The sequence below is a fragment of the Ahaetulla prasina genome, chromosome 8 (assembly GCF_028640845.1).
Source record: "Ahaetulla prasina isolate Xishuangbanna chromosome 8, ASM2864084v1, whole genome shotgun sequence".
NCBI classification, from domain to species: domain Eukaryota; kingdom Metazoa; phylum Chordata; class Lepidosauria; order Squamata; family Colubridae; genus Ahaetulla; species Ahaetulla prasina.
In genome coordinates, this window is record NC_080546.1 from 93707496 (window position 1) to 93728918 (window position 21423).

General features: G+C 38.8%; 1 protein-coding gene across 2 annotated transcripts in view; it reads right to left on the minus strand.

The window, feature by feature from the left end:
• The window catches only part of SLIT2 (slit guidance ligand 2), a 231620-nt gene that overhangs the window by 188258 nt on the left and 21939 nt on the right, over positions 1-21423 (minus strand). For both annotated transcript variants that reach the window (XM_058193772.1, XM_058193773.1), the window contains exon 4: positions 13764-13835. In XM_058193772.1, coding sequence (XP_058049755.1) covers positions 13764-13835 — 72 coding nt within the window. The remainder of the gene's footprint in view (positions 1-13763; positions 13836-21423) is intronic.

Below are 21423 nucleotides of genomic sequence, written 5' to 3' on the forward strand. Positions count from 1 at the left end.
ATAACAGAAGAGTGAGCTGTAGCAGAGGAAGTGCCTAGATTATTTATTTATTTTGTTTATTTGGCAAAAAAAATTGTCTACAGATTTAGTATTGGATGCAGAAAGAACACCAACTTGATTTCCCTCCCCAGCACACAGCATTATAATGCATATGCAGGGCCCTAACAACAGAGAGCAATTTTTTCTCTTGGCTAACATTTCATTTATTCAAATCTCACTTCAGTAATTGAACAATCGCAGCAACTCTATTTCAGAAATATCTTTCACAATGCCCCTGGAGTTTTTTTACACTACCTTGCTAACATAAAGTATATTAAAACTAATAGGTACTTTTCAGAGGAACAGGGACCTCTGTAATTTCAGTGTTCTTATAGGTGTTAAGATTTGTGATAATAATAATAATAAAATCCTGCTGTTGGTATGCCACTATCTAAATGGAACTTCGGAGGAATAAGAGCTCAGGTTCCCAGTTGCAACGCCTGCAATGAAGGGACATGAGCCATTAGGGAAACAAAATATACAACCACAGTATCAATCAGGTTTTGTTTTTGTAGAACAAATCCAAGAGAGCACCGACCTTCAAAATCTCTGTAGGCATGTTGATACCACAAAGCATTCTTAAATGCAGATGGAGATTTTATAATTCAACAGTATCAAAAGAAAAGAGTTCAATTATAACCATGTAGATAATAGACTGTGATCAACCACATTTTGTGGGCATCATACTGGTGAAAATGTGCCCAAACTGACTGGAACCGCCCCTGCTATAGGCCGGAAATTCAACAAGTTGCAAAAATACAATGAGGTCTATACCATTCCCTATCTTAAGGAAAGTGTCGTATAAAAAGCCTTGATGGTAGACAACCAGAAGTTAGTAATAGCTGCCTGAGAAGATCTTATAAATAGCAATAGCAATTAGACTTATATACCATTTCACAGTGCTTTAGAGACCCCTCTAAGCGATTTACAGAGTCAGCCTCTTGCCCCCAACAATCTGGGTCCTTTACTGACCTTGGAAGGATGGAAGGCAACCTTGAGTCAGTGAGAATTGAACTGCTGGCAGTCCGCAGAATTAGCCTGCAATACTGCACTCTAACCACTGTGCCACCATGGCTCTAAAATAGTGATAAACACGTATGTGGGGGATTTTAAGAATGAAGTATTTGCATGAGAATATGATGAGCACCTCCTTAGAAAACTATTTGTTTGAAATACATGGCTTAAGTATATTGTAAGTCTATTGGAACCTGCAGTACACATGACAAAGGAACTGATATAATGATTTGATTGTTTATGATGAAAGATAGGTGATGATTGTTGTTAGTTGCGAAGTCGTGTCTGACCCATCGCGACCCCATGGACAACATTCCTCCAGGCCTTCCTGTCCTCTACCATCCTCTGGAGTCCATTTAAACTCATGCCTACTGCTTCAGTGACTCCATCCAGCCACCTCGTTCTCTGTCGTCCCGTTCTTCTTTTGCCCTCAATCTTTCCCAGCATTAGGCTCTTCTCCAGTGAGTCCTTCTTTCTCATTAGGTGGCCAAAGGATTTCACTTCCATCTTCAGGATCTGGCCTTCTAAAGAGCAGTCAGTGTTGATCTCCTCTAGAACTGACTTGTTTGTTCGCCTTGCAGTCCAAGGGACTCGCAGGAATCTTCTCCAGCACCAGAGGATAATTCTTTGATGATTATGAGGATGTTATTCTTTCAGTCATGTCTGACTCTTGGCAATTCTGTGGCCAGGTCTCTCCATGCCTTCCAATCTTGCACAGTTGTTCTATGTTCTGGCTGGTGTTAGCTTTGGGAGTGTCCAGGCACGCCATATTCTTTGATGGCCTGCTTTCCTTTTCCCGCTAACTCTTCCCAACGTAATTGCTTTCTCCCGCGAATTCCCCTGCATGGCATGGCCAACGTAAGTGATTTTGTAATTTTGCCTTCCAGTGACACATCTGGTGTTATGCGCGCCAATACAGTCTCATTAGTCCCCTCTGCTGTGCAAGGGATACCGGGGGGCGGGGGGAGCCTGCTCCAGCACCACAGCTCAAACGAGCCAATTTTCTTCCCGTCTTACTTTTTTAAGGTCCAGAAAAATTGATAGAATTAACGAAGGACATAAGGATAATTCGAAGAGGGGATCAAGAATGAATCTTGAGGAAAAGTAGATGTAGAAAAACACGAACAACCAAAGGAGGAGGAAAAACTGAACTGCAAGAACTGCAAGAAGAGAAAATAGAGGTTTGGTAGAGGTTTCGCTCCAAACAGAACAAATGGAAAGTGGACGTAACAAAAGAGGAACCAGAAACTGCTTGGAGGAAGGAGGCAAGGACTATGCTAGAAGATATAGAGTTACATTAATGGAAAGAATGAAAAAAGCTAGTATAACGACAGAGTGTAAGACTCTGGGAAGGAAAGATACATATAAAAGCGCACAGCCTAAAATGATGATGGAAGAAATATAACATGTATCATTTGCATATGGAGCCAGAAAGAATGTACTCAGAGAGAAGAAGGAACGGAAAAGATTAAAGGCAGCAGAGAAAAGTAGAGGCCCGATTTTGGAAGAAATAAAAATTGATTTGGAACTGGATAAAGACGACTAAATAAGAGAACGGAATAACAAAAAATGAAAACGTGAAGGGAACCAAAGGGAAGGAAAACTTGAGAGGTATTTTAGAAATGTGTGTGGGAATGATATGAAGATACGATTGTGGTATGATGGTGATCTGATCGCATCAAACTAAAATAAATGCTATATACTGTACAGCATTTAGCTCTTTCCCCTATTTAAAAAAAAGGGAAAGGGAAATATTGATGGGTGACAAGACTCAAAAATGGAAAGTCTGTGACCGATGTATTTGGAAAAACATAAAAACATGAATTGGGATTAACTCTGAAAAGTTTCAGGATTTTCAGAAGTTTTCAACATTATTGAATCATTACATTTCCACACAAAATTGCATACAAGCTGAGAGAGTGTCAACATTGCCAAAATTTAGTCACATATTTCCTTTCTCCTGGCCAGGAAATCTATTTATTTTACTCCAGAGTTACTATAGCCTGTATTTTAATTAATGTTCCCAATTGCTAGTTTTTATAAGGAGGTAAAACCCAGGATTTCAAGTCTGGTGGCATAAGGCATTTTGTTGTGATCAGAGGAGTGGAGAACTCTTCTTGTGAAATATTTCTGGACACGTTCAATTGTATTAACATCCGAAATGAGGTGTGGGTTCCAGACAGGTGAGTTGTATTCGAGAATTGGTCTAGCAAATGTTTTGTATGCTCTGGTTAGTAGTGTAGTGTTTCTGGAGAAGAAGCTATGCAAGATTAAGTTTACAACTCTTAAAGCCTTTTTGGTGATGTAGTTGCAGTGGACTTTGGCACTTAGATCATTTGATATGAAAACTCCAAGGTCTTTAATGGGGTGAGGGTCATCTACAAGGTAATGTCCATCAAGCTTCACGTCTAGCCATTTATTTACTGGCATATTCATCCAGTAACAATCATTAGAGAAAGAAAAGTTGGATCTTATCCTTTGCCTGGAAAAAAACATTTAATTTTGTACAAAACAAATAATATTAAAGGCCTTTTCCTTCTTTAAAAAACAAATATCCACACCCGTTTCCTTGAAGCAAGAGCTTCATTCTCCAGAACACCACAGAATTGTTCTACCATAAACATGAATCATATCATTTTGTGCTTTTTCCCGTGATGTCTTCGTTATGCACAAAGCCCGTCTTGACTTTTGGGCAGTTTCAAAAGAATCTGTAAAGTAGACCTGCATTTGGGCCTATTTTTTTTTATTCTGTTTGGGATGGTGAAGAGCGAGAGTACAAGAATTTAGATCTAGTTTTCCCCAAACCCTTTTCCCCTGCTGGCACTTGTGTTTTTTTAAGCACAATTCTTAACTCAAAGGGTAGCTTAACAAAAATTATAAGTGATTCTTCTTAAAACGATTTGTACTGAAAAAAGTAAATCCTCCCTAGAAGCCAAAAAAAAAAAAAAAAAAAAGCTGAAAAGAATTTAGAAGAATTTAGAGGTCCCAAGTCTGCGGAAGAAAGAAAAAACAACCCAACCCTTAGGTGTTAATTAAATGATCATTTAATTGTGAAATGTAAACACGACATTTTCATCTAGTGACAGCACATCCCATTATAAATCCAAGAGAATAAAACTCCTGGTGTTAATATGCTGAGCCTCATTCCCACAACACTCTTAAGATGCCTTGTGGTGTCTAAGGTTAAGCATCTCGACACAAAACAAAGATTGGTGCACTCAACTTCCAGTTCAATTTTCCCATCGCCAGTGACCTAGGTAACACTTTGCAGCAATAAAGAATAAATTTAATTTCTTCAGCATTTTGTGAGGATTAAGAACAATAGTTGGCCAGCAATGACTTCTTATCCCTGGGTTCTTTCAGAGTTCCCTCCGGTTCTGATAGTTTAAGGCACAGAACAAACAGAGGTCTAAATTAGGGGTTTTTCAATCAATGTGAACAGTTGGAGGGGAAGCAATCAACTTTCCTTTTGAGACTTTTCTCAGCTATTCAGCTACTGCAAGCTTTAATCTCTCACGGCCATCCATTGCAGCTTGCTGTGGGACACCCATCTGCATTATTCCAATTTCATTTCCTTCTCTTTTAAGCAAAAACAAAACTGAACAGAACAGAACAGAACAAAATGACATTGGTATGTGTAAATACGGAGTACAAACTAGGAGTTACTTTATTTCTGTTCTATCGATTAAATGCTGTTATTTATGGTCCTTTTTTGCCCTTCAAAATATGCCCTAATTTTTCACAGGTTGGTAGGTGGTCAAATTTGTCTTTTGAAACTTTTATCTCCCTCGATCCTACATGCCTTTTATCCCAAAGCTTTCTTCCCTCTAGACATAGCCCAGCATAATTGGAGATGTTTAAATAATTGTTTCAAGCAAATTAAACTCATCCGTATTAGAGATCACTCAAACAGAAGAATGATGTAGATTTAGTCTTCTCACATAATTCAAGGATTTGATCCTTACTGGACTAAAAATAATACTCCTTTTCAAATGAATAAAACAGTTTTCCGCACTATTCACTTTGAGAGACATGGACCATAAGCAGAAGAAACATTAATTGAATTTGCCTTCTACATAACACTAGCAGTAGCACTTAGACTTATATACCGCTTCACAGTGCTTCATAGCTCTAAGCTGTTTACAGAGTTAGCATCTTGCCCTCAACAATCTGGGTCCTCATTTTAGCAACCTCAGTGGGAGAGAAGGATGAGTAAACCTTGAGCTGGTCAGGATCGAACTGGTGGCAGTCGGCAGAATTAGCCAGCAATACTGCATGATAACCACTGTGCTAACATGGCTCCTATAAGTACTTCAAGGTTTAATGAATATCCATTTTTGCTATATTGTTCGAATGTTGCATTTCAAAACTGTAAGTATTGTTTTTGTAGTTAACATTCATGATAAATTAATCAAAACGATCACCACTGGAATCAGACAATTGATGATAAGTAGTCACCATATCTAAGTAAGTCATTAATTTCAACAAGTGTTGGTTATGACTAAATCTAAACATTATTCATTATTCTAGAAAACATTTCCTTTTAGGAAGATTGAAATGCAAGCAAATCCTTGTTTTAATTGTTTAATGGGAGAATCTCTAACAGACTCTGTTAAATGACAAGAGTTATTCTAGATCTGCAGAAGGTGGCAAACAGATTTTGCCTGTTGCTTCCAAAGTCCATTAAATCCAATTTCATTGTGTTTGACCTTGGGGGAGGCGGGGGGGGCAGCATGGCCAGGGTGGGCGTGGCCAGCTCAACATCACTCGTGTCGGGGGCGCCAGTGGTGGCCCGAGTGCTCTGCCAGTGAAAACGCTCCCCACCCCGGGCTCCATTTTCACTGGCAGAAGGTTTCAGGAGGCCTTGGCAGCCGAAAAAGGAGCTTGAGAGCCTGTTTTCGTTGGCAGAAGAACTGTGGGTCGGTCTTTCGCTGTTTTAGGGTGGCCTCGCAGGCCAGATCTAAGTACCCTCTGGGCCGGATCTGGCCCACGGGCCGTGAGTTTGACACTCCTGGTCTAAATCAAGAGATTACTGTATACTAATGAAATAAAATAATATCAACCTTGTGAACTCTCAAGTTTCCTGTTTCCAATGTGTATGGGCAGGCAACAGAATTTCATTTTTATTATGTGCCAGTGTGCTCACAATAAAAAATAACAATAAAGATTATCTTATCTTATCTTATCTTATCTTATCTTATCTTATCTTATCTTTAAAATTAATGCATTGGAATACATAAATAGCATCCTGAGGTACAAAATATTTGATGAAAACTTGGTTGTCGATCTACAAAATGAATAAGAGGAAGTGTCTGAATGTTCCTTTCAGAGAGATTCATCTTAAATCCATGCAGTTTGCTGAACATCGCAAGTCACAAGAGTCCTGGACTTCGTAAGCAAACACAATGCATACACTGGTATTTGGAAATCCGTCACCCTCTAGATATTGCTTCAACCAGCAATGATAGCCAAACGTCACAAATCCTGTGTAGTCCACCATTTACCTACCACAGGAAACTAAGGGGCTGCCCCCAAAAAGAGGGGGGCCACCAAAGGACCAGAAGGCAAGACAAGAAACAACGGATGGAAACTAATCAAGAAAGTAGCAACCTAGAACTAAGAAGGAATCTCCTGAGAACAATCAACCTTCAGAAGTTGAGGGTGCTTAATCACTGGAGGTTTTTAAGAAGAGACTGGACAGCCACTTGACTGAAATGGTATTGGGTTTCCTGCCTGAGCAGAGGGTTGGACTAGAAGATCTCAAAGGACCCTTCCAACTTTGTTATTCTGTCATTCTGTCTATCATTCTGTCACAAATTAAAGTTCACAAATTCACCTGTTGAAAAAACTACTTATAAAACATCGCTGTTTACTATTTTAGTAAATAAAAGTAAAATTAAAATAGTAATTAAAATGACAAGTTGATTTGAGAACCTAGCAAATTGTATAAGAAAGTTTAATGTCTGTTGCTACTAAAATGCCTCTGAAACATATATGCTTATTAGTATTAAACAGGATTAATGAGTATAGAAGTATATTTCTAAAGTTTAAAAACTATTTTTTAAAAAAAAAATAAAAAACATAATACAGCCAAGTTAAAACATTAAAGACAGCTGTAGAGTTGAGACAATTGCATATTATTATGCTGAAATCCACCTCTAATAAATACCATGTGTTGTATAATAAGAAACCAAAGATATCACAAGCCAAAAAAATAAGTGGTTATGATGGGGTTTCTAACTTTTGTATCATCTCAAGTGTTATAAAGTGTTACCTTATGCTTTACAAAAATGCCATGACCTACCCTGCAGGCAGATGTTAGCGCAAAATAATACCATATTACAGATTAAACACTTTAAAGAATACCTTAACCCACAAACAAGCAAAGCTGTACTGTTAATTTTAAGACATCAAACCATGTGAAAATGGGATGTGGAGAGAAGTAATATTTCAAGAGGGTAAATGAAGAACATCCCTAGGACAAAAAAAAAAATCTAGACAGAGAACTTTGGAGAGAGAACTTAAAAATTCATGCCATAATACTATGAAAAACATTCAACATTGAAGATAATGGCTAAATCATACATTCTTCTAATTCAGCATCCTCTTCCTGATATTACCAGCCTGCCCTAGTCCAGATACAAAAAGCATCAAAATTCTCCACTGCCATTTCACTAACAAGACCTAAAATGTTGCCCTTAGGTAAATCCTAATATCCTTGCCATTCCTACTAATCTTTTCTGCTGAATTGGTGAAGAACTTTCTGTTTTAGTTGCATTACATAACAACCAACTAGTTGCATTAGAAAACTAACAAGTCTTTTAAAATCAAAAAGAAGCAAAACAATATACTTTGCGCATCTTGTTCACACACCAGGTGGAAAAACATATTTGCATATAAAGGTCGTAGACTACCCAGGAAAAGACTTCTAATTTAGATGTTGCTAATAAATGTGCAGTCTTTCTTTTCCTAAAAAAACGGTTTTGGAAAATTACAAGTCACTGTCAAATTAGTGCATTGGAAAAGAGGAAGAATGCTGGAAGGTGAAAATAATAGTCAACTGAACAAATGAGCATTTTTTCTTTTCACACCTCTTAAAATTTAATAGCGTTTGGTCTTAAAGCAGCCTAAAAGCAATTAATGATGTTGTTGGAATTATTATTGGGAGTTGCATGACGGCAGAAAAATAGCAAACCAACAAAGGCGAAAAAGAACTGCTTCGCTGCTGCTGTTGTTGTTTTGCAGAACACGCATTTTGTAGGGCTAAGCCATGACCTCTCTGCAGGCAGACATTTTCATTTTTCCCTCCAATCAAGCCCATTTCATGTTAAAATAAAAATAAGATAATCTAGGATGGGGGATCTAAACAAGTATTAACATGCAAGAAGCAGAACTGTTCATTTAAAAAACCACTTCCACGGCTCCTTCTACTTTGAGTATCCTTTGCGTTCCCAGGAAGAAGAATCAGCGGTAGCTATCATGGTAACTCACTAGATGAGTAATAATGTCGATACGACTGGACAACGGTAACCGTGGCAACTGTAACCTGCAATTGCTGCGTAACCGTTGTCGGATTTATTGTGGTAAGGGCCAAAGAGGCCAAGAGTAAAATAAAGCAGCCAGCGATGGTGTCTGGCACTTCAAGTATCGGCCACTTTAATCACAGCTGGCAGAAATTAACTCGGGAGGAATTTTGCAAGAGTTTTCCACGTACTTTTGTGCTGAGGGGCTATCGGTGCCAGAGGGCAATTGCGTGTAGAAGCCTGATGACAAATAAATAGGCAAAGAATTTACACTTGTAGATCCAAAAAGGGAAAAGAAAGCAGTATTAAAATGCAAAATACCCAGAATAAAAACCCTATTCGCAGCAAGAGTTAAGGGTACCTGGGTTGTGTTTCATGGTTTCTGAGCCCCCCTGAGGACAGGGCACAAACTAGCTACTTTCGGAGAAATTTCACAGACTCCATCCTTCAGTGGGAAATACACAGTTGTTGGTTGGGGCAGTTAACTCCACCTTCTAAGGGTGATCCATAAAGCATATATCAAGAATGCAGTGCATATCCCAGAGCTAAGGCGTGTCGAATTTTTCAACTTTCAATTTGCAAACATTAGGGGTGCTCAAAAGTTGTGACACGCCTTGGGGATTGTAAAGGTATTTTGGCTACTTTACTATAATTTAGATGTGCTGGGTAAGTAACTACGTAAATATCATAACTTTTTAACATTCTGTTTGTTTCACCAACCCAACTCCAATGTCTGAATATATACATATTCATGTATGTTCTGGTTTGGGGCTATTATTGAGTCTTCCTGCCAGAGTGTTTAAGCGTAGTAGTGTCAGAGCACAAGTATACAACTGGAGTATTTAGGCATATTGAAAGATGGATCCATGAACCTGCCGTAGAAAGATATGAGGCCTTAAAGCACAATGTCACCCATCAAGGTAAAAAATTATCTACTTCTCCAAACTTCAGTCTTGGTCTAAACCCAGCATAGCTAGATATTGGGGCAAGAGCCCAAAAAGACCCAGGCTGAATATTATTTGCTGCTTTGTAACCATTTGTGCTGTTTTGCGGCAACTCACACAATAAATTGCTGGAGGCAGTATTTAACTGGCAGAGCCTTAGACAGGCTTCAGCAGAGACCCATCCAAGCTCTACTAAAAGCCCAATTAAGCTGCAAATCTTTCCCTGCTAATATTTTTAGAGTGATTAAAAAGTAAAGTCATGTGAAAAGAAACCAGTTAACTCTTAAATAAACTATTCAACTATCTATTTTGTGGTTCCTGTATTTAGGAGTGCAGAATCTACAGGTTTTGGTTTTTTTAAATGTGCATTTTACTGGCCAAATCTCTTTCCTGCAGCAAAAGGTAATTGATGGACTGTGGTCTAACCAGTCAAATTAAGCAATCCAAACTTATTTGCCTCAGATAAGCACTCATGAGACTCTAATGGTTTCCTGAATTAAAAGTTCTTTGCTGATGGGTCTGCTGTGTGTCGCCAGAGATAACACAGGCTATCCCAGCAAAATACTTGTTGAACAAGAGGGAAGAACACAGAAATCATTATGCACAACTTCAACCCTCTTCAAATAGGCACCGTGTAAAGTATTCGGCGTTCACACAGTTCAACCTCCGTGCACAATAGTCATTTAAACATTCCCAACACTCTGGGTAGCAGGGTTGGCCGTTAAGCTGCATTGTAAATTTTAGCATCTCACGAGAAGTATTTCTAGAGGAAATCTTCTTAACTATGAAGTCTTTAAATAAAATGCAACGGCACCCTCCAGTGAGAATATTTGGGGAGGCTAAAATCTGAAAACATTGAATAGACAACTTTTTGTTAACCACCGACTGCCTGTAGTTTTATGTTTCTGCTCTATAACATTATATAAGTGGAATTGATACTATTTTACCGGGTTCTGTTAATAGGGTGGATAAATAATAATGCTATTTAAATTGGTCCCCTAGCCCAAAACAGGTTCTGATTGTACTAGAGAAACATTTTGACCTGAGCTCATAGTTTGATCTTAAGTCAGCCAAATAAAAACTGGAGAAGAGAGCAAAGGAACATATACAGGGCTTCTGGCAGCATCTAATTGTGTCTAATATTCCTCTTTGTTTCCATTAAACAACAAACATAAGAGCCCCTTTCGCTAGCAAGTCATTTCATAATTGTAAATGTCAGATAATTACTCTTGACAAGCTTTAATAACTTCCAAGGGTTTATTGTACACAAAATAGCAGAGAAATGCTGATTAACTGAATACAATTACTGCCATGTAAACAACTGAATGTGATCTAAAATATAAACATTCTCAAATCATCTGAGAAAAACACGTCTCTAGGAATACAGGTAAATTATTATATTTTTTAAGTTGTGCTAATACAAGGCTTAAAGACATTTACCCTAGTAGATTGGTTTACAGTAAGCCTTAGGCTTAAAGAATAATTATCTTATAATTTCCTACACATACTAATTTCACATTGGAGATGCTGCTATATTCATGAAACTATAACACTAAAGCTACGATAGTTTTTGGCTATTTAAAATTATACGATACTACTAAAATATTTCCTTAAAATTCTACTTATTTTACAACTACATATTATAAATGAAACTTTCTCTCTTTCATAAAAATCATTAATTTCATAAACTTTATAATTACATCAATCCTTTTGTGGAATTCTGTACAAGTAGAAATTGTACAAGTAGAAACTTTACACTGTAGATGAGAGAATTTATGAATATGTACATCAAATAAAATTTGTTTTGACTTTTACATCCATCAATCCTAGATCTACTCAAATGTCAACTTTTGTTACCAAGTCCCAAAGCAGTTAGAACAAAGTAGTTTTTAAAAAAGCTTTAATTCATTTAGAAAGAAAAACAATAACATTAACACAATGTATCTTATAGCAAGAAATAAAAAATAAAAATACTTTGTAGAAACCTACAGATTTAAAATGCTAAATGTCGGATACCAGATTTTAAAAACGAACACCGTTTTAAGGAATCATCTTTACTACTTCAATTTCACTGTATTCATTTCAGAATTTTTAATGCTATTTCTAGGCAAAGTGACTTAAGAAACTCAAAATACAATCAACAGCACAGTATATAATAATAACAGACTAATAATAAGTGCCATGTTTGAATTTACTTTCTGCTAATCACAATTGACAGCTTAAAGAGGAAGCAAGCCCTGACATGCATTTTCAATATTTCCAACAAAATAATTATAAGATTCTAAGAATACAGCAAACAATGAAACATTATGTTTAATAGAGGAAAAATGAAAACATTGACTCTACCAGTAATTGTTGCCCATATTGCAGTATGCAGCTATATAACACTAAAGTGAGTAATCCACCACATTTGTTTAGTGTTCCTTGAAAATACATGGATGCAATCAAAATGTGTCATATGTTGTCAAAATGTGTCACAAATGTGTCAAAATGTTTAAATATCAGATACCCTCCATTTTGATAACAGATGCCTGTTTCAACACAACTTTTTATTAAATTTATCTACCTTGCTTGCTCAGGGAAAGTTTGGTAGGTATATCAATAAAGTTTATGTTTTATTCTGTGTGAGGATTGAAAGAGGTTTTGGCTCATGCATGTGTGTTTATTCGACCCACATTTATACATAAATTCTGTGCGATTTTTGTCTCTTCTTGTGTTCTCTCCTCTGAACATCAAACAACCACCACAAAAAGTTCTTCAGATGCATTTCTCAGTTTCAAAGATGAACTAATGCACTGCCAGAAGGAATTAGTTTGACCTAATGGCAAAGAACCGGTGGCCCTGGGAAACAGGAAGGAAACGTGAGGTGCCCACTTCGCAACTGACAAGATTGCAACCGTTGACCAGAGCAAACCCTGGGGGTGCCCAAAAGGATACCCGTGCAATGACGTAAGACAAATACCACTAAACGCGTCAAGAGTTTCTGACACGAGCAGATAAGGCACTTCAGATACTTGCCTTCGTCTCTCTTCTATGGAACTCATGCATCTCATTATTCCAACATTTTGTTGAGATATATAGTGCATACATGTGGACTTATGACCACAATGGAGCCACTATTTCTCTTGCTAAGTGAGATATTTGTTAAGTGAATTTTGCCACGTTTTACAACCTTTCTTACTAAGTTGTTAAGTGAATCGTTGCAGTTATTAAGTTAGTAAGACGGTTGTTAAGTGAATCTGGCTTCCCCCTTGACTTTGCTTGTCAGAAGGTCACAAAAGGGGATCACGTGACCACGGGACACTGCAACCGTCGCAAGTATGAGACAGCTGAATTTTAAGCACAGAAGGTGCAGTGGTCGTAAATGTGACAAACGGTCATAAGTCACTTTTTTCAGTGTTGTTGTAATTTTGAATGGTCGCTAAATGAATTGTTACAAGTCATGGACTACCTGTATAGAATATACAATCCCCAAAGTCAAGAAAAATACATGGACTAGAACAGGGCTCTCCACCCTTGGCAACTTTAAGCCCGGTGGACTTCAAATCCCAGAACTCCCCAGTCAGCTGACTGGGGAATTCTGGGAATTGAAGTCCACCGGGCTTAAAGTTGCCAAGGGTGGAGAGCCCTGGATTAAAATACTAACCATTCTTCAAACCAAAACATCAATAATGTTTTCTTTAAACTATTCCATATAAAAAGAAGACATTCTGACAGATTCTCATTCCAGAATGTATTCCACTTCCATTAAAAAGCAGTAGAATAGAAATAGAAATAGAAATAGAAATAGAAATAGAAATAGAGTAGAGTAGAGTAGAGTAGAGTAGAGTAGAGTAGAGTAGAGTAGAATAGAATAGAATAGAATAGAATAGAATAGAATAGAATAGAATAGAATAGAATAGAATAGAATAGAATAGAATAGAATAGAATTTTTTATTGGCCAAGTGTGATTGGACACACAAGGAATTTGTCTTGGTGCATACATTCTCTGAGTACATAAAAGAAAAGATACGTAAATGAGAAAACACCAGATTTTCTCTAAGTCAGATTCAAAATAGATATTATTCATCTATAATAATTGGAGCAGACATACACATTATTAGGAACGGAAAAGAGCCACCATGGAGTTCTGAGTGGGACAGGGTTTTTTTATTATTATTAAACAAAATTTAATTCATAAGGCAAAAAATGTAAAGGAATATATCAAATGCTTCCAAAACTGACAAAAAAATAAACTACTTACAGTCTGTAGAGTTTGGGGGTCCCGAGAAACAGCAACTCAGAGAGAAGTTGAAGATTATTTCTATTTAGCCTCCTTTATGAAAAAGAAAAGAAATGACAGTGTTACCACTCAAATAATTCTTTCTTTGAGACTCTTCCAAGAGTAGAGTCTTTCTTATTAAGACTCTACCAAGAGATGTCAAAACTAAGAGAATAACAGAGTTGGAAGGGACCATGGAGGTCTCCTAGACCAACCCCCTGCTTAGGCAGAAATCATCACTTCAGACAAATGGTTATCCAACAGCATCTTAAAAACTTCCAGTGTTGGAGCATTTACAACTTCTGGAGGCAAGTTGTTCCATTGATTAATTGTTCTAACTGTCAGGAAATTTCTCCTTAGTTCTAAGTTGCTTCTCTCCTTGATTAGTTTCCACCCATTGCTTCTTGTTCTACCCTCAGGTGCTTTGGAGAATAGCTTGACTCCTTCTTCTTTGTGGCAGCCCTTGAGATATTGGAACACTGCTATCATGTCTCCCCTAGTCCTTCTAGACATCCCCAATTTCTGCAACCGTTCTTCATATGTTTTAGCCTCCAGTCCCCTAATCATCTTTGTGGGTCTTCTCTGAGCTCTTTCCAGAGTCTCAAAATCTTTTTTTTACATTGTGGCTACCAAAACTGGACGCAGTATTCCAAATGGTCATCTTAGCACAGTGTTTCTCAATTGTGGCAACTTGAAGATGTGTGGACTTCAACTCCCAGAATTCTGGGGAATGGCTGGGGAATTCTGGGAATTGAAGTCCACACATCCTCAAGTTGCCACAATTGAGAAACACTGTCCGAAGTGCCCATGGCCTGAAGAGGGAGCTTTAATGACAGGGGTCACACTAAGAAAGGTAAGTCACAGGAACAAGCCTAATTTCATATTTTATTTATACGGGTGAATGCAACAGGCACATAAATGCGTCAAATTCCAACTCTTTTGTTCTCTTCCATGTCAACCAGTAATGCCTGGCACCTTAAGCAGGGAGCAGGGAGCCTTTTACACACGGAGTGTAAAGAAGTGATTGGACTTGAAGAGAACTGTCACAATTCGTGTTCCTTCAGAGAGGACTGCCAACTGAAGTGACAGGAGCGGCAGCAAATCAAAGCAAGGCACTGAGAGATTTCCAGTGGCAAAACACGAGTCAAATCCCCGACATTATGACAGGCAGGAAACGGAGAGACGCCTATTTGAGAGAAGACAGACAAGAGTCCTTCCCAATGGAAACAGAGTAGTAAGGAAGCCACCACCTCAAGAGTGCAGGTATCCTCGACTTACGACCACAACTGAGCCTAAATAAAGCGAGACAGTTGTTAAGTGAGTTTTGCCCCATTTTCCGACCTTTTTTGCCACAGTTCTTAAGTGAACAACAGCAGTTGTTAAATTACTTACATGGTTGTTAAGTGAACCCAGCTTCCCCATGGACTGTGCTTGTCAGAAGGTTGCAAAAGGGGATCACACGACCCCGGGACACAGCAACTGTCGTAAGTACGAGTCAATTGCTAAGCGGCTCAATTTTGATCAGGTGATCATGTAACTGTGAAAAATGGTCATAATTCTCTTTTTTCAGTGCCGTTGTAACTTTGAATGGTCACTAAATGAACTGTTGTAAGTCGAGGACTACCTGTATTCAAACAAGGAACTAGTTCAGCCCACAACTTGTACAATAATCACCTATTTATGTAAGGGAAGGAGATGCGCAAACTCCAGTTGCCTGTCCAAAACCATTAATTTTGACTTTGAAATTTGCCATAAGGAATCCCTCATAAGGCAACGTTATCCTGCCAAGGCAGCCCTTTGATTCCCCTCTGTGCCCAGCTACCCAGGAAATTAATCTGTTGAGGCTAATTTCCTGAGGTACCCGTTTGATATTCCCTGAGATACCAATTCTGATTAAACTGTGTTCTTCCAAGCAAGAGGACCTACATGCATGAAGAAAGGATAAACACAAATCTTAGTCTAAGGAGTTGATGGAGGAGATCTTTTATGAATAATCAAGTTAGAACATAAATAGGCCAGCCATTCTGGAACACGATATATTGCATCAATTATGGATCACAAAGCATTTTGAGCATCAGCAAACGAATGCCCCTTTATCAATAAACTTTAGAGTAAGGGTGCAAACTAGCAGAAAACCCTGTGGTTACTTGTTGGTAGCAATTATTCACAATGTCCTATATGAAAATTTTGAAAGTTGTTACATAGTTCACAGCAAAAATAACAACTGCCATGGTTCCTTTCTTCTCTAAAAAAAAGTTCAAACACAAGATACTACAAAGCTGAAAATAGCCAATCCTACATCATATTCAGTAACTATGATCTTCTCTGCACTCAAACTACACAATTGGTTCTAAACTGCTTGATTCATTATCCCTTTAGCTGAGTATATTTAGGAAATGAGCAGGCTGAGCCCAAGGAAAGAGTCAAAGGCATCATAAGTCACGAATCCCTTCGCTTCCACAATAGATCGAAGTCCAGCCTACCCTGAATGCCTTTCTTATCTCCCACTCATTTCCCTTGCGGGTTAGTTGGCCAGATTCTTGCAGAGAGCTTAAGCCTGCAATAAATCTTTATACGCCTTTGAAATGCCTAAATCTCCTGATTTCCCCAGCGCTTCGGTTACAACTTCTTTTTTCTTCAGCAAATTCTCTTTGTAAAGTTGTTCAGGATGGTTAAGAGAGCTCCTAGAGCAGCATCAGAAGAGCCTCACTTTTTAACCTCTGTTTACAACAGAGCCTCTGTTGTATCTTCCGGAGAAAGTAGTGGGATTCAAATCCCGTCGCTACCAGTTCGCACGTGGGCACACGTGCGCTCGCGTGCAACACTTCTGCGCATGCACAGAGATGTCCGGGCAGGTGAGCAGAGCCTTCCGCCGCTGCTACCTGTTTACCTGATCCAGGGCGAACCAGTAGCAACCCACCACTGGGAGAAACAAGTCAGAATTCAACCTAGCATAAGTGCAGTGCAATTAATCACAGAATAGACAACTTAGTAAACACAGCCTAATTTTTCCCCAAAAAAAGCATTATCCACCGTGGAACATGAGATATTGACAAATACCCATGCAAACTCTTGAACAAATGCTAAGTGAAAAAATTATAGACTGGAACTAAATTTATAGATCTCCTTCAATATATAAAAATAAAGTACACAATCCTTCTCTGATATGACATCCCACCAGATGTGGTTGAGCACGAATTCCCCAAATAGGGAAATCAGCTGGTAATTTTAAGAACTGTAGTCTCAAACCATCTGGCTCGGGAAAGGCCGCTTTGAACCAATTTCATTATTTCTACCAATTGTCTAATTTCATCCATATAGTTAGATAACCACAATATGCTAATTCTTATACTGACCAAATTTGATGATGTTCCTGATCTTTTCTAGCAAAGTGGATTTAATTCATCTTAACTTTATTCTTGAAGTAATGTATAAAGCTATTTCCACATCAGAATAATACTTTGTATCTAAACTTTTTTTATAAAAAATCTCACAGTAGCGAGTAAGAATTGTTTAAAATGGTTAACATCATCCTTGTCGGAATAAAAAAATAACACTTATTGGCATTCAATGTACCACTTAATGGTGTAAACCTACAAATAGTTTCTTGTACCCAAAGAGGTACAGATGTGGTGTTTGAACAGTAATCCACCATATGAACTAATCAGTGTTTTGTAGCCAAACAGCGTTTGTAACAAGGAATCCCTGTACTTTTTGGCACGACTTAAGTAGAGTTGGCAAAAACATTGCTGCAAAATTAAAAAGGTCTAGATAATTGTTAAATTGTGATATTTCAGCAATGAATGCAGCAAATCTATTTTTTTAAAAAAAGCTTTTCCACATATATCTACAAAGTAAAAACCAAACAAATAAACAATTCAGGTTGCTGCTAACGTCCTTGTTCTGCTTTTTTTTTTTTTTTGTTTACATTTATATCCCGCCCTTCTCCGAAGACTCAGGGCGGCTTAAAGAGCTGGCGTTGGCTGTCTGTTGTTCTCTTCCTAACTCTTGCTTTGCATGCATTTGTTGCTAAAGTTTGGCCTTGTGAGGCCGTAATTTGCACCTTGGTCTCTTTCTTCAACTTTCTTTGCTCTTCTTAGCCATTGCCAGGTCTTTGTTGCTTACATCCTATATACTTTAATTATGTTTTAAAAATAAAAATATATAACAAATGTCCATTTGGGTCAGAAAGAAGGCTGAGAAAATATCACATAAACTGTTTCAAGTCAGGGCATTGCATACCAAAACAAGTAGACACAACAAACAGTTTTTTCCTTCCTGCCATCACTCTGTGGAACACTCACTTTCCATAGTTCCATCTTATATCTAAGCATATTACCAATGTAGTATGGCAATAAGACTTGTATCCTTCTCATCTCTTCCACTACACCTTCTCTATTGATATCATTATTATGATTAGTATCCTTTGTTATGATTATTGTTACTTCACTGTTCTGCGTGTACACTGAGAGCTTATGTACCGGAGACAAATTCCTTGTGTCTTAATCCCAATTGGCCAATGGGATAAGAAATTCAGAGCCAAAAGCTTGTATGGTTTCCTATATGAATGAAACCAGGCTGGCATGGTCAACCCACAGCTGAAGCAGGGGTGAAATCCAGCAGGTTCTGACAGGTTCTGAAGAACCGGTAGTGGAAATTTTGAGCAGTTCAGAGAACCGGCAAATGCCACCTCTGGCTGGCCTCAGAGTGGGATGGGAACGGAAATTTTGCAATATCCTTCCCCCAGGAGTGGGGAGGGAATGGGGATTTTGCAGTATCCTTCCCCTGCCACGCCCACCAAGCCACACCACGCCCACTAAGCCACGCCCCCAGAACTGGTAGTAAAAAAAATGGATTTCACCACTGAGCTGAAGCCTTTTTGATGGGCGGTGATGTTCTACTCACTATCATGTAGAAACGCATAAGTAAGTAAATATATGAATAAACACTTAATATTTGCCGCAGGCCATGTAAGAACTGAAAGGTAACCATTTCAAAAACTGCCACTCAGTACTTCAAACGGCGTGTTGTATTGTTTCAAAAAGTAATTCCATAAGTTTACAGGAAGGTAATTGAAACTACAGGTAGCCCCTTAACTTACAACAGTTCATCTTGTGACCCTTTGAAGTTACAAAAGCACTGAAAAAGGGGACTTATGACCAATTTTCACACTTACAACTGTCGCACCATCCCTGCGGTCACATGATTAAAGTTCAGATGCTTGGCAACTGACTCACACTTACGACGGCCACAGCGTCCCTGGGTCACACGATCCCCTTTTGCGACCTTCGGACAAGCAAAGTCAATAGGGAAACCAGATTCACTTAACAACCGGGTTACTCACTAATCAACTGCTGTGATTCACTTAGCAATTGTGGCAAGGAAGGTTGCAAAATGGGGCAAAACTCACTGAACAATTATCTCACTTAGACACAGAAAATGTAGCCTCAGTTGTGGTCGTAAGTCGAGGATACCTGTACTCTTGAGGTAGTGGTCATTAAGTCGAGGACTCTCTGAAAAAAGTCCTTAAAACAAGTCACACACATATGAGGTTTGTGAGACAATTTTGTAGGCATGAGAACTGCAAGAGGGCGGGAGGTTTACATTTGAAGGCAGCCCAACAAGCAGCAGAAACCATTTCCTATTTTAATGTGTTATGAGATACTTCCTATCAGGAATTAAACGTTCTGTCAAAACACATCCTGTGTGGTTTAAAAGCACAGCAAATAAACAAATATTTTTTCCATGTTGATTAAAAGCTATCGTTTCCATTTGGCTCTGCATTTTGTTCTGTTGTGGACCAAGCTAGCGAGTCTTAAATAAAACGCAAGAAAAACAATGAGTGCTCTGATTTTTTTTTTCCTTTTAATAAAAGAGATCCAGCTACACTTATTTCGACATTTTGCAACAGTGCCCTAATTTAAGCAGTTGGGCCCAGAGAGCGAGAGAGTGGGAGCATCCAGCAAACAGAGTCTCAGAGAATGAGAACAAAACAGATGTGGGAAAAATAAACAGCGTTCCCGTCTTGGAATTTCTAAAAAGGTCTGCAAAGAGCAAACAGGACTTCTCACTGCAATTTGACTTCTAGACCCATGAGAACGGGACTCACATGAATTAAACACATCGCCGAAGGGACCCCACTTAGCAGAAAGTACACAGGACCTTCAATATCTCCCACCCGGGACCCCCTCCCGTTTCGTGGGTGGCTCTCGGAGCAGGTTCCTTCCCTGCTTTTCATCTCATTCCCTAGAAAGGGGCACAACTGAGCCCAAAATTTAGGTTGCTAAGGGAAAAATCTGTTAAATTGAGTTTTGTCCAATTTTACGACTTTTCTTGCCCCCGTTGTTAAATGAATCATAATTGGTAACACGCTCATTAAGCGAATCTGGCTTCTCCGTTGACTTTGCTTGTCAGACCCCGAGACACTACAACCGTCATAAATTTAAATCAGTTGCCAAGCATCCAAATTTTGCTCACGTAACTATGGAGATGCTGTGATGGTCGTAAGTGCGAAAAAATGATCGTGTGTCACTTTTTCAGTGCCATTGTAACTTGGAATGGTCACTAAGTGAACTGTTATACATCAAGAACTAGCTGTATATTCCTTATTGTGAAAACTCAGAGAAGATCCACTTGAAACAGCATTTTTTCAACCACTGCTGTGACCGAGAATCTCAAACAGAGGATGCTAAGATCAACCCTTCCAGGTGGACCTCAGAAACTCCCACTTGGTCATGCGGTTGAGCCAAGACTCCTGGTCTTGGAGAACCACATCCGTTTGCTGCTGAACCATGGCTCCTCACTCATCTTAGAACTTGCCAGGGATCTTAGCCGTTGGCAATGGATGCCCTCTATGGCCGGACATGGGTGAGCAGTTATTAAGGTCAGGAGGTGCATGATATGCGACATCAAGGCCACATACCACAGGCACAATTCTGATCTCTAAGGCACAGGTGCTAATCATTATAATTTTTATTTGTTTCCTTTTTTGGAAGTGCACAAATGTTATAACCTGGCAAGGTTCAGAGGATTAGCAGGAAGGGGGCATTAGTCATTCTCTTATAGCACTTTCTTTCCTTCCTTTCTAAGACAGAGAAAACAATTATTGGTTTTGTATATTTTCCCTTGGGGGGGAGGGGATACATTTAAGGAAAACCTGGCTGTTCTTATTTTCAAAAGTTAAGCTTAGTTCTTCATTTTTTCAACCACTGCTGTGACCGAGAATCTCAAACAGAGGATGCTAAGATCAACCCTTCCAGGTGGACCTCAGAAACTCCCACTTGGTCATGCGGTTGAGCCAAGACTCCTGGTCTTGGAGAACCACATCCGTTTGCTGCTGAACCATGGCTCCTCACTCATCTTAGAACTTGCCAGGGATCTTAGCCGTTGGCAATGGATGCCCTCTATGGCCGGACATGGGTGAGCAGTTATTAAGGTCAGGAGGTGCATGATATGCGACATCAAGGCCACATACCACAGGCACAATTCTGATCTCTAAGGCACAGGTGCTAATCATTATAATTTTTATTTGTTTCCTTTTTTGGAAGTGCACAAATGTTATAACCTGGCAAGGTTCAGAGGATTAGCAGGAAGGGGGCATTAGTCATTCTCTTATAGCACTTTCTTTCCTTCCTTTCTAAGA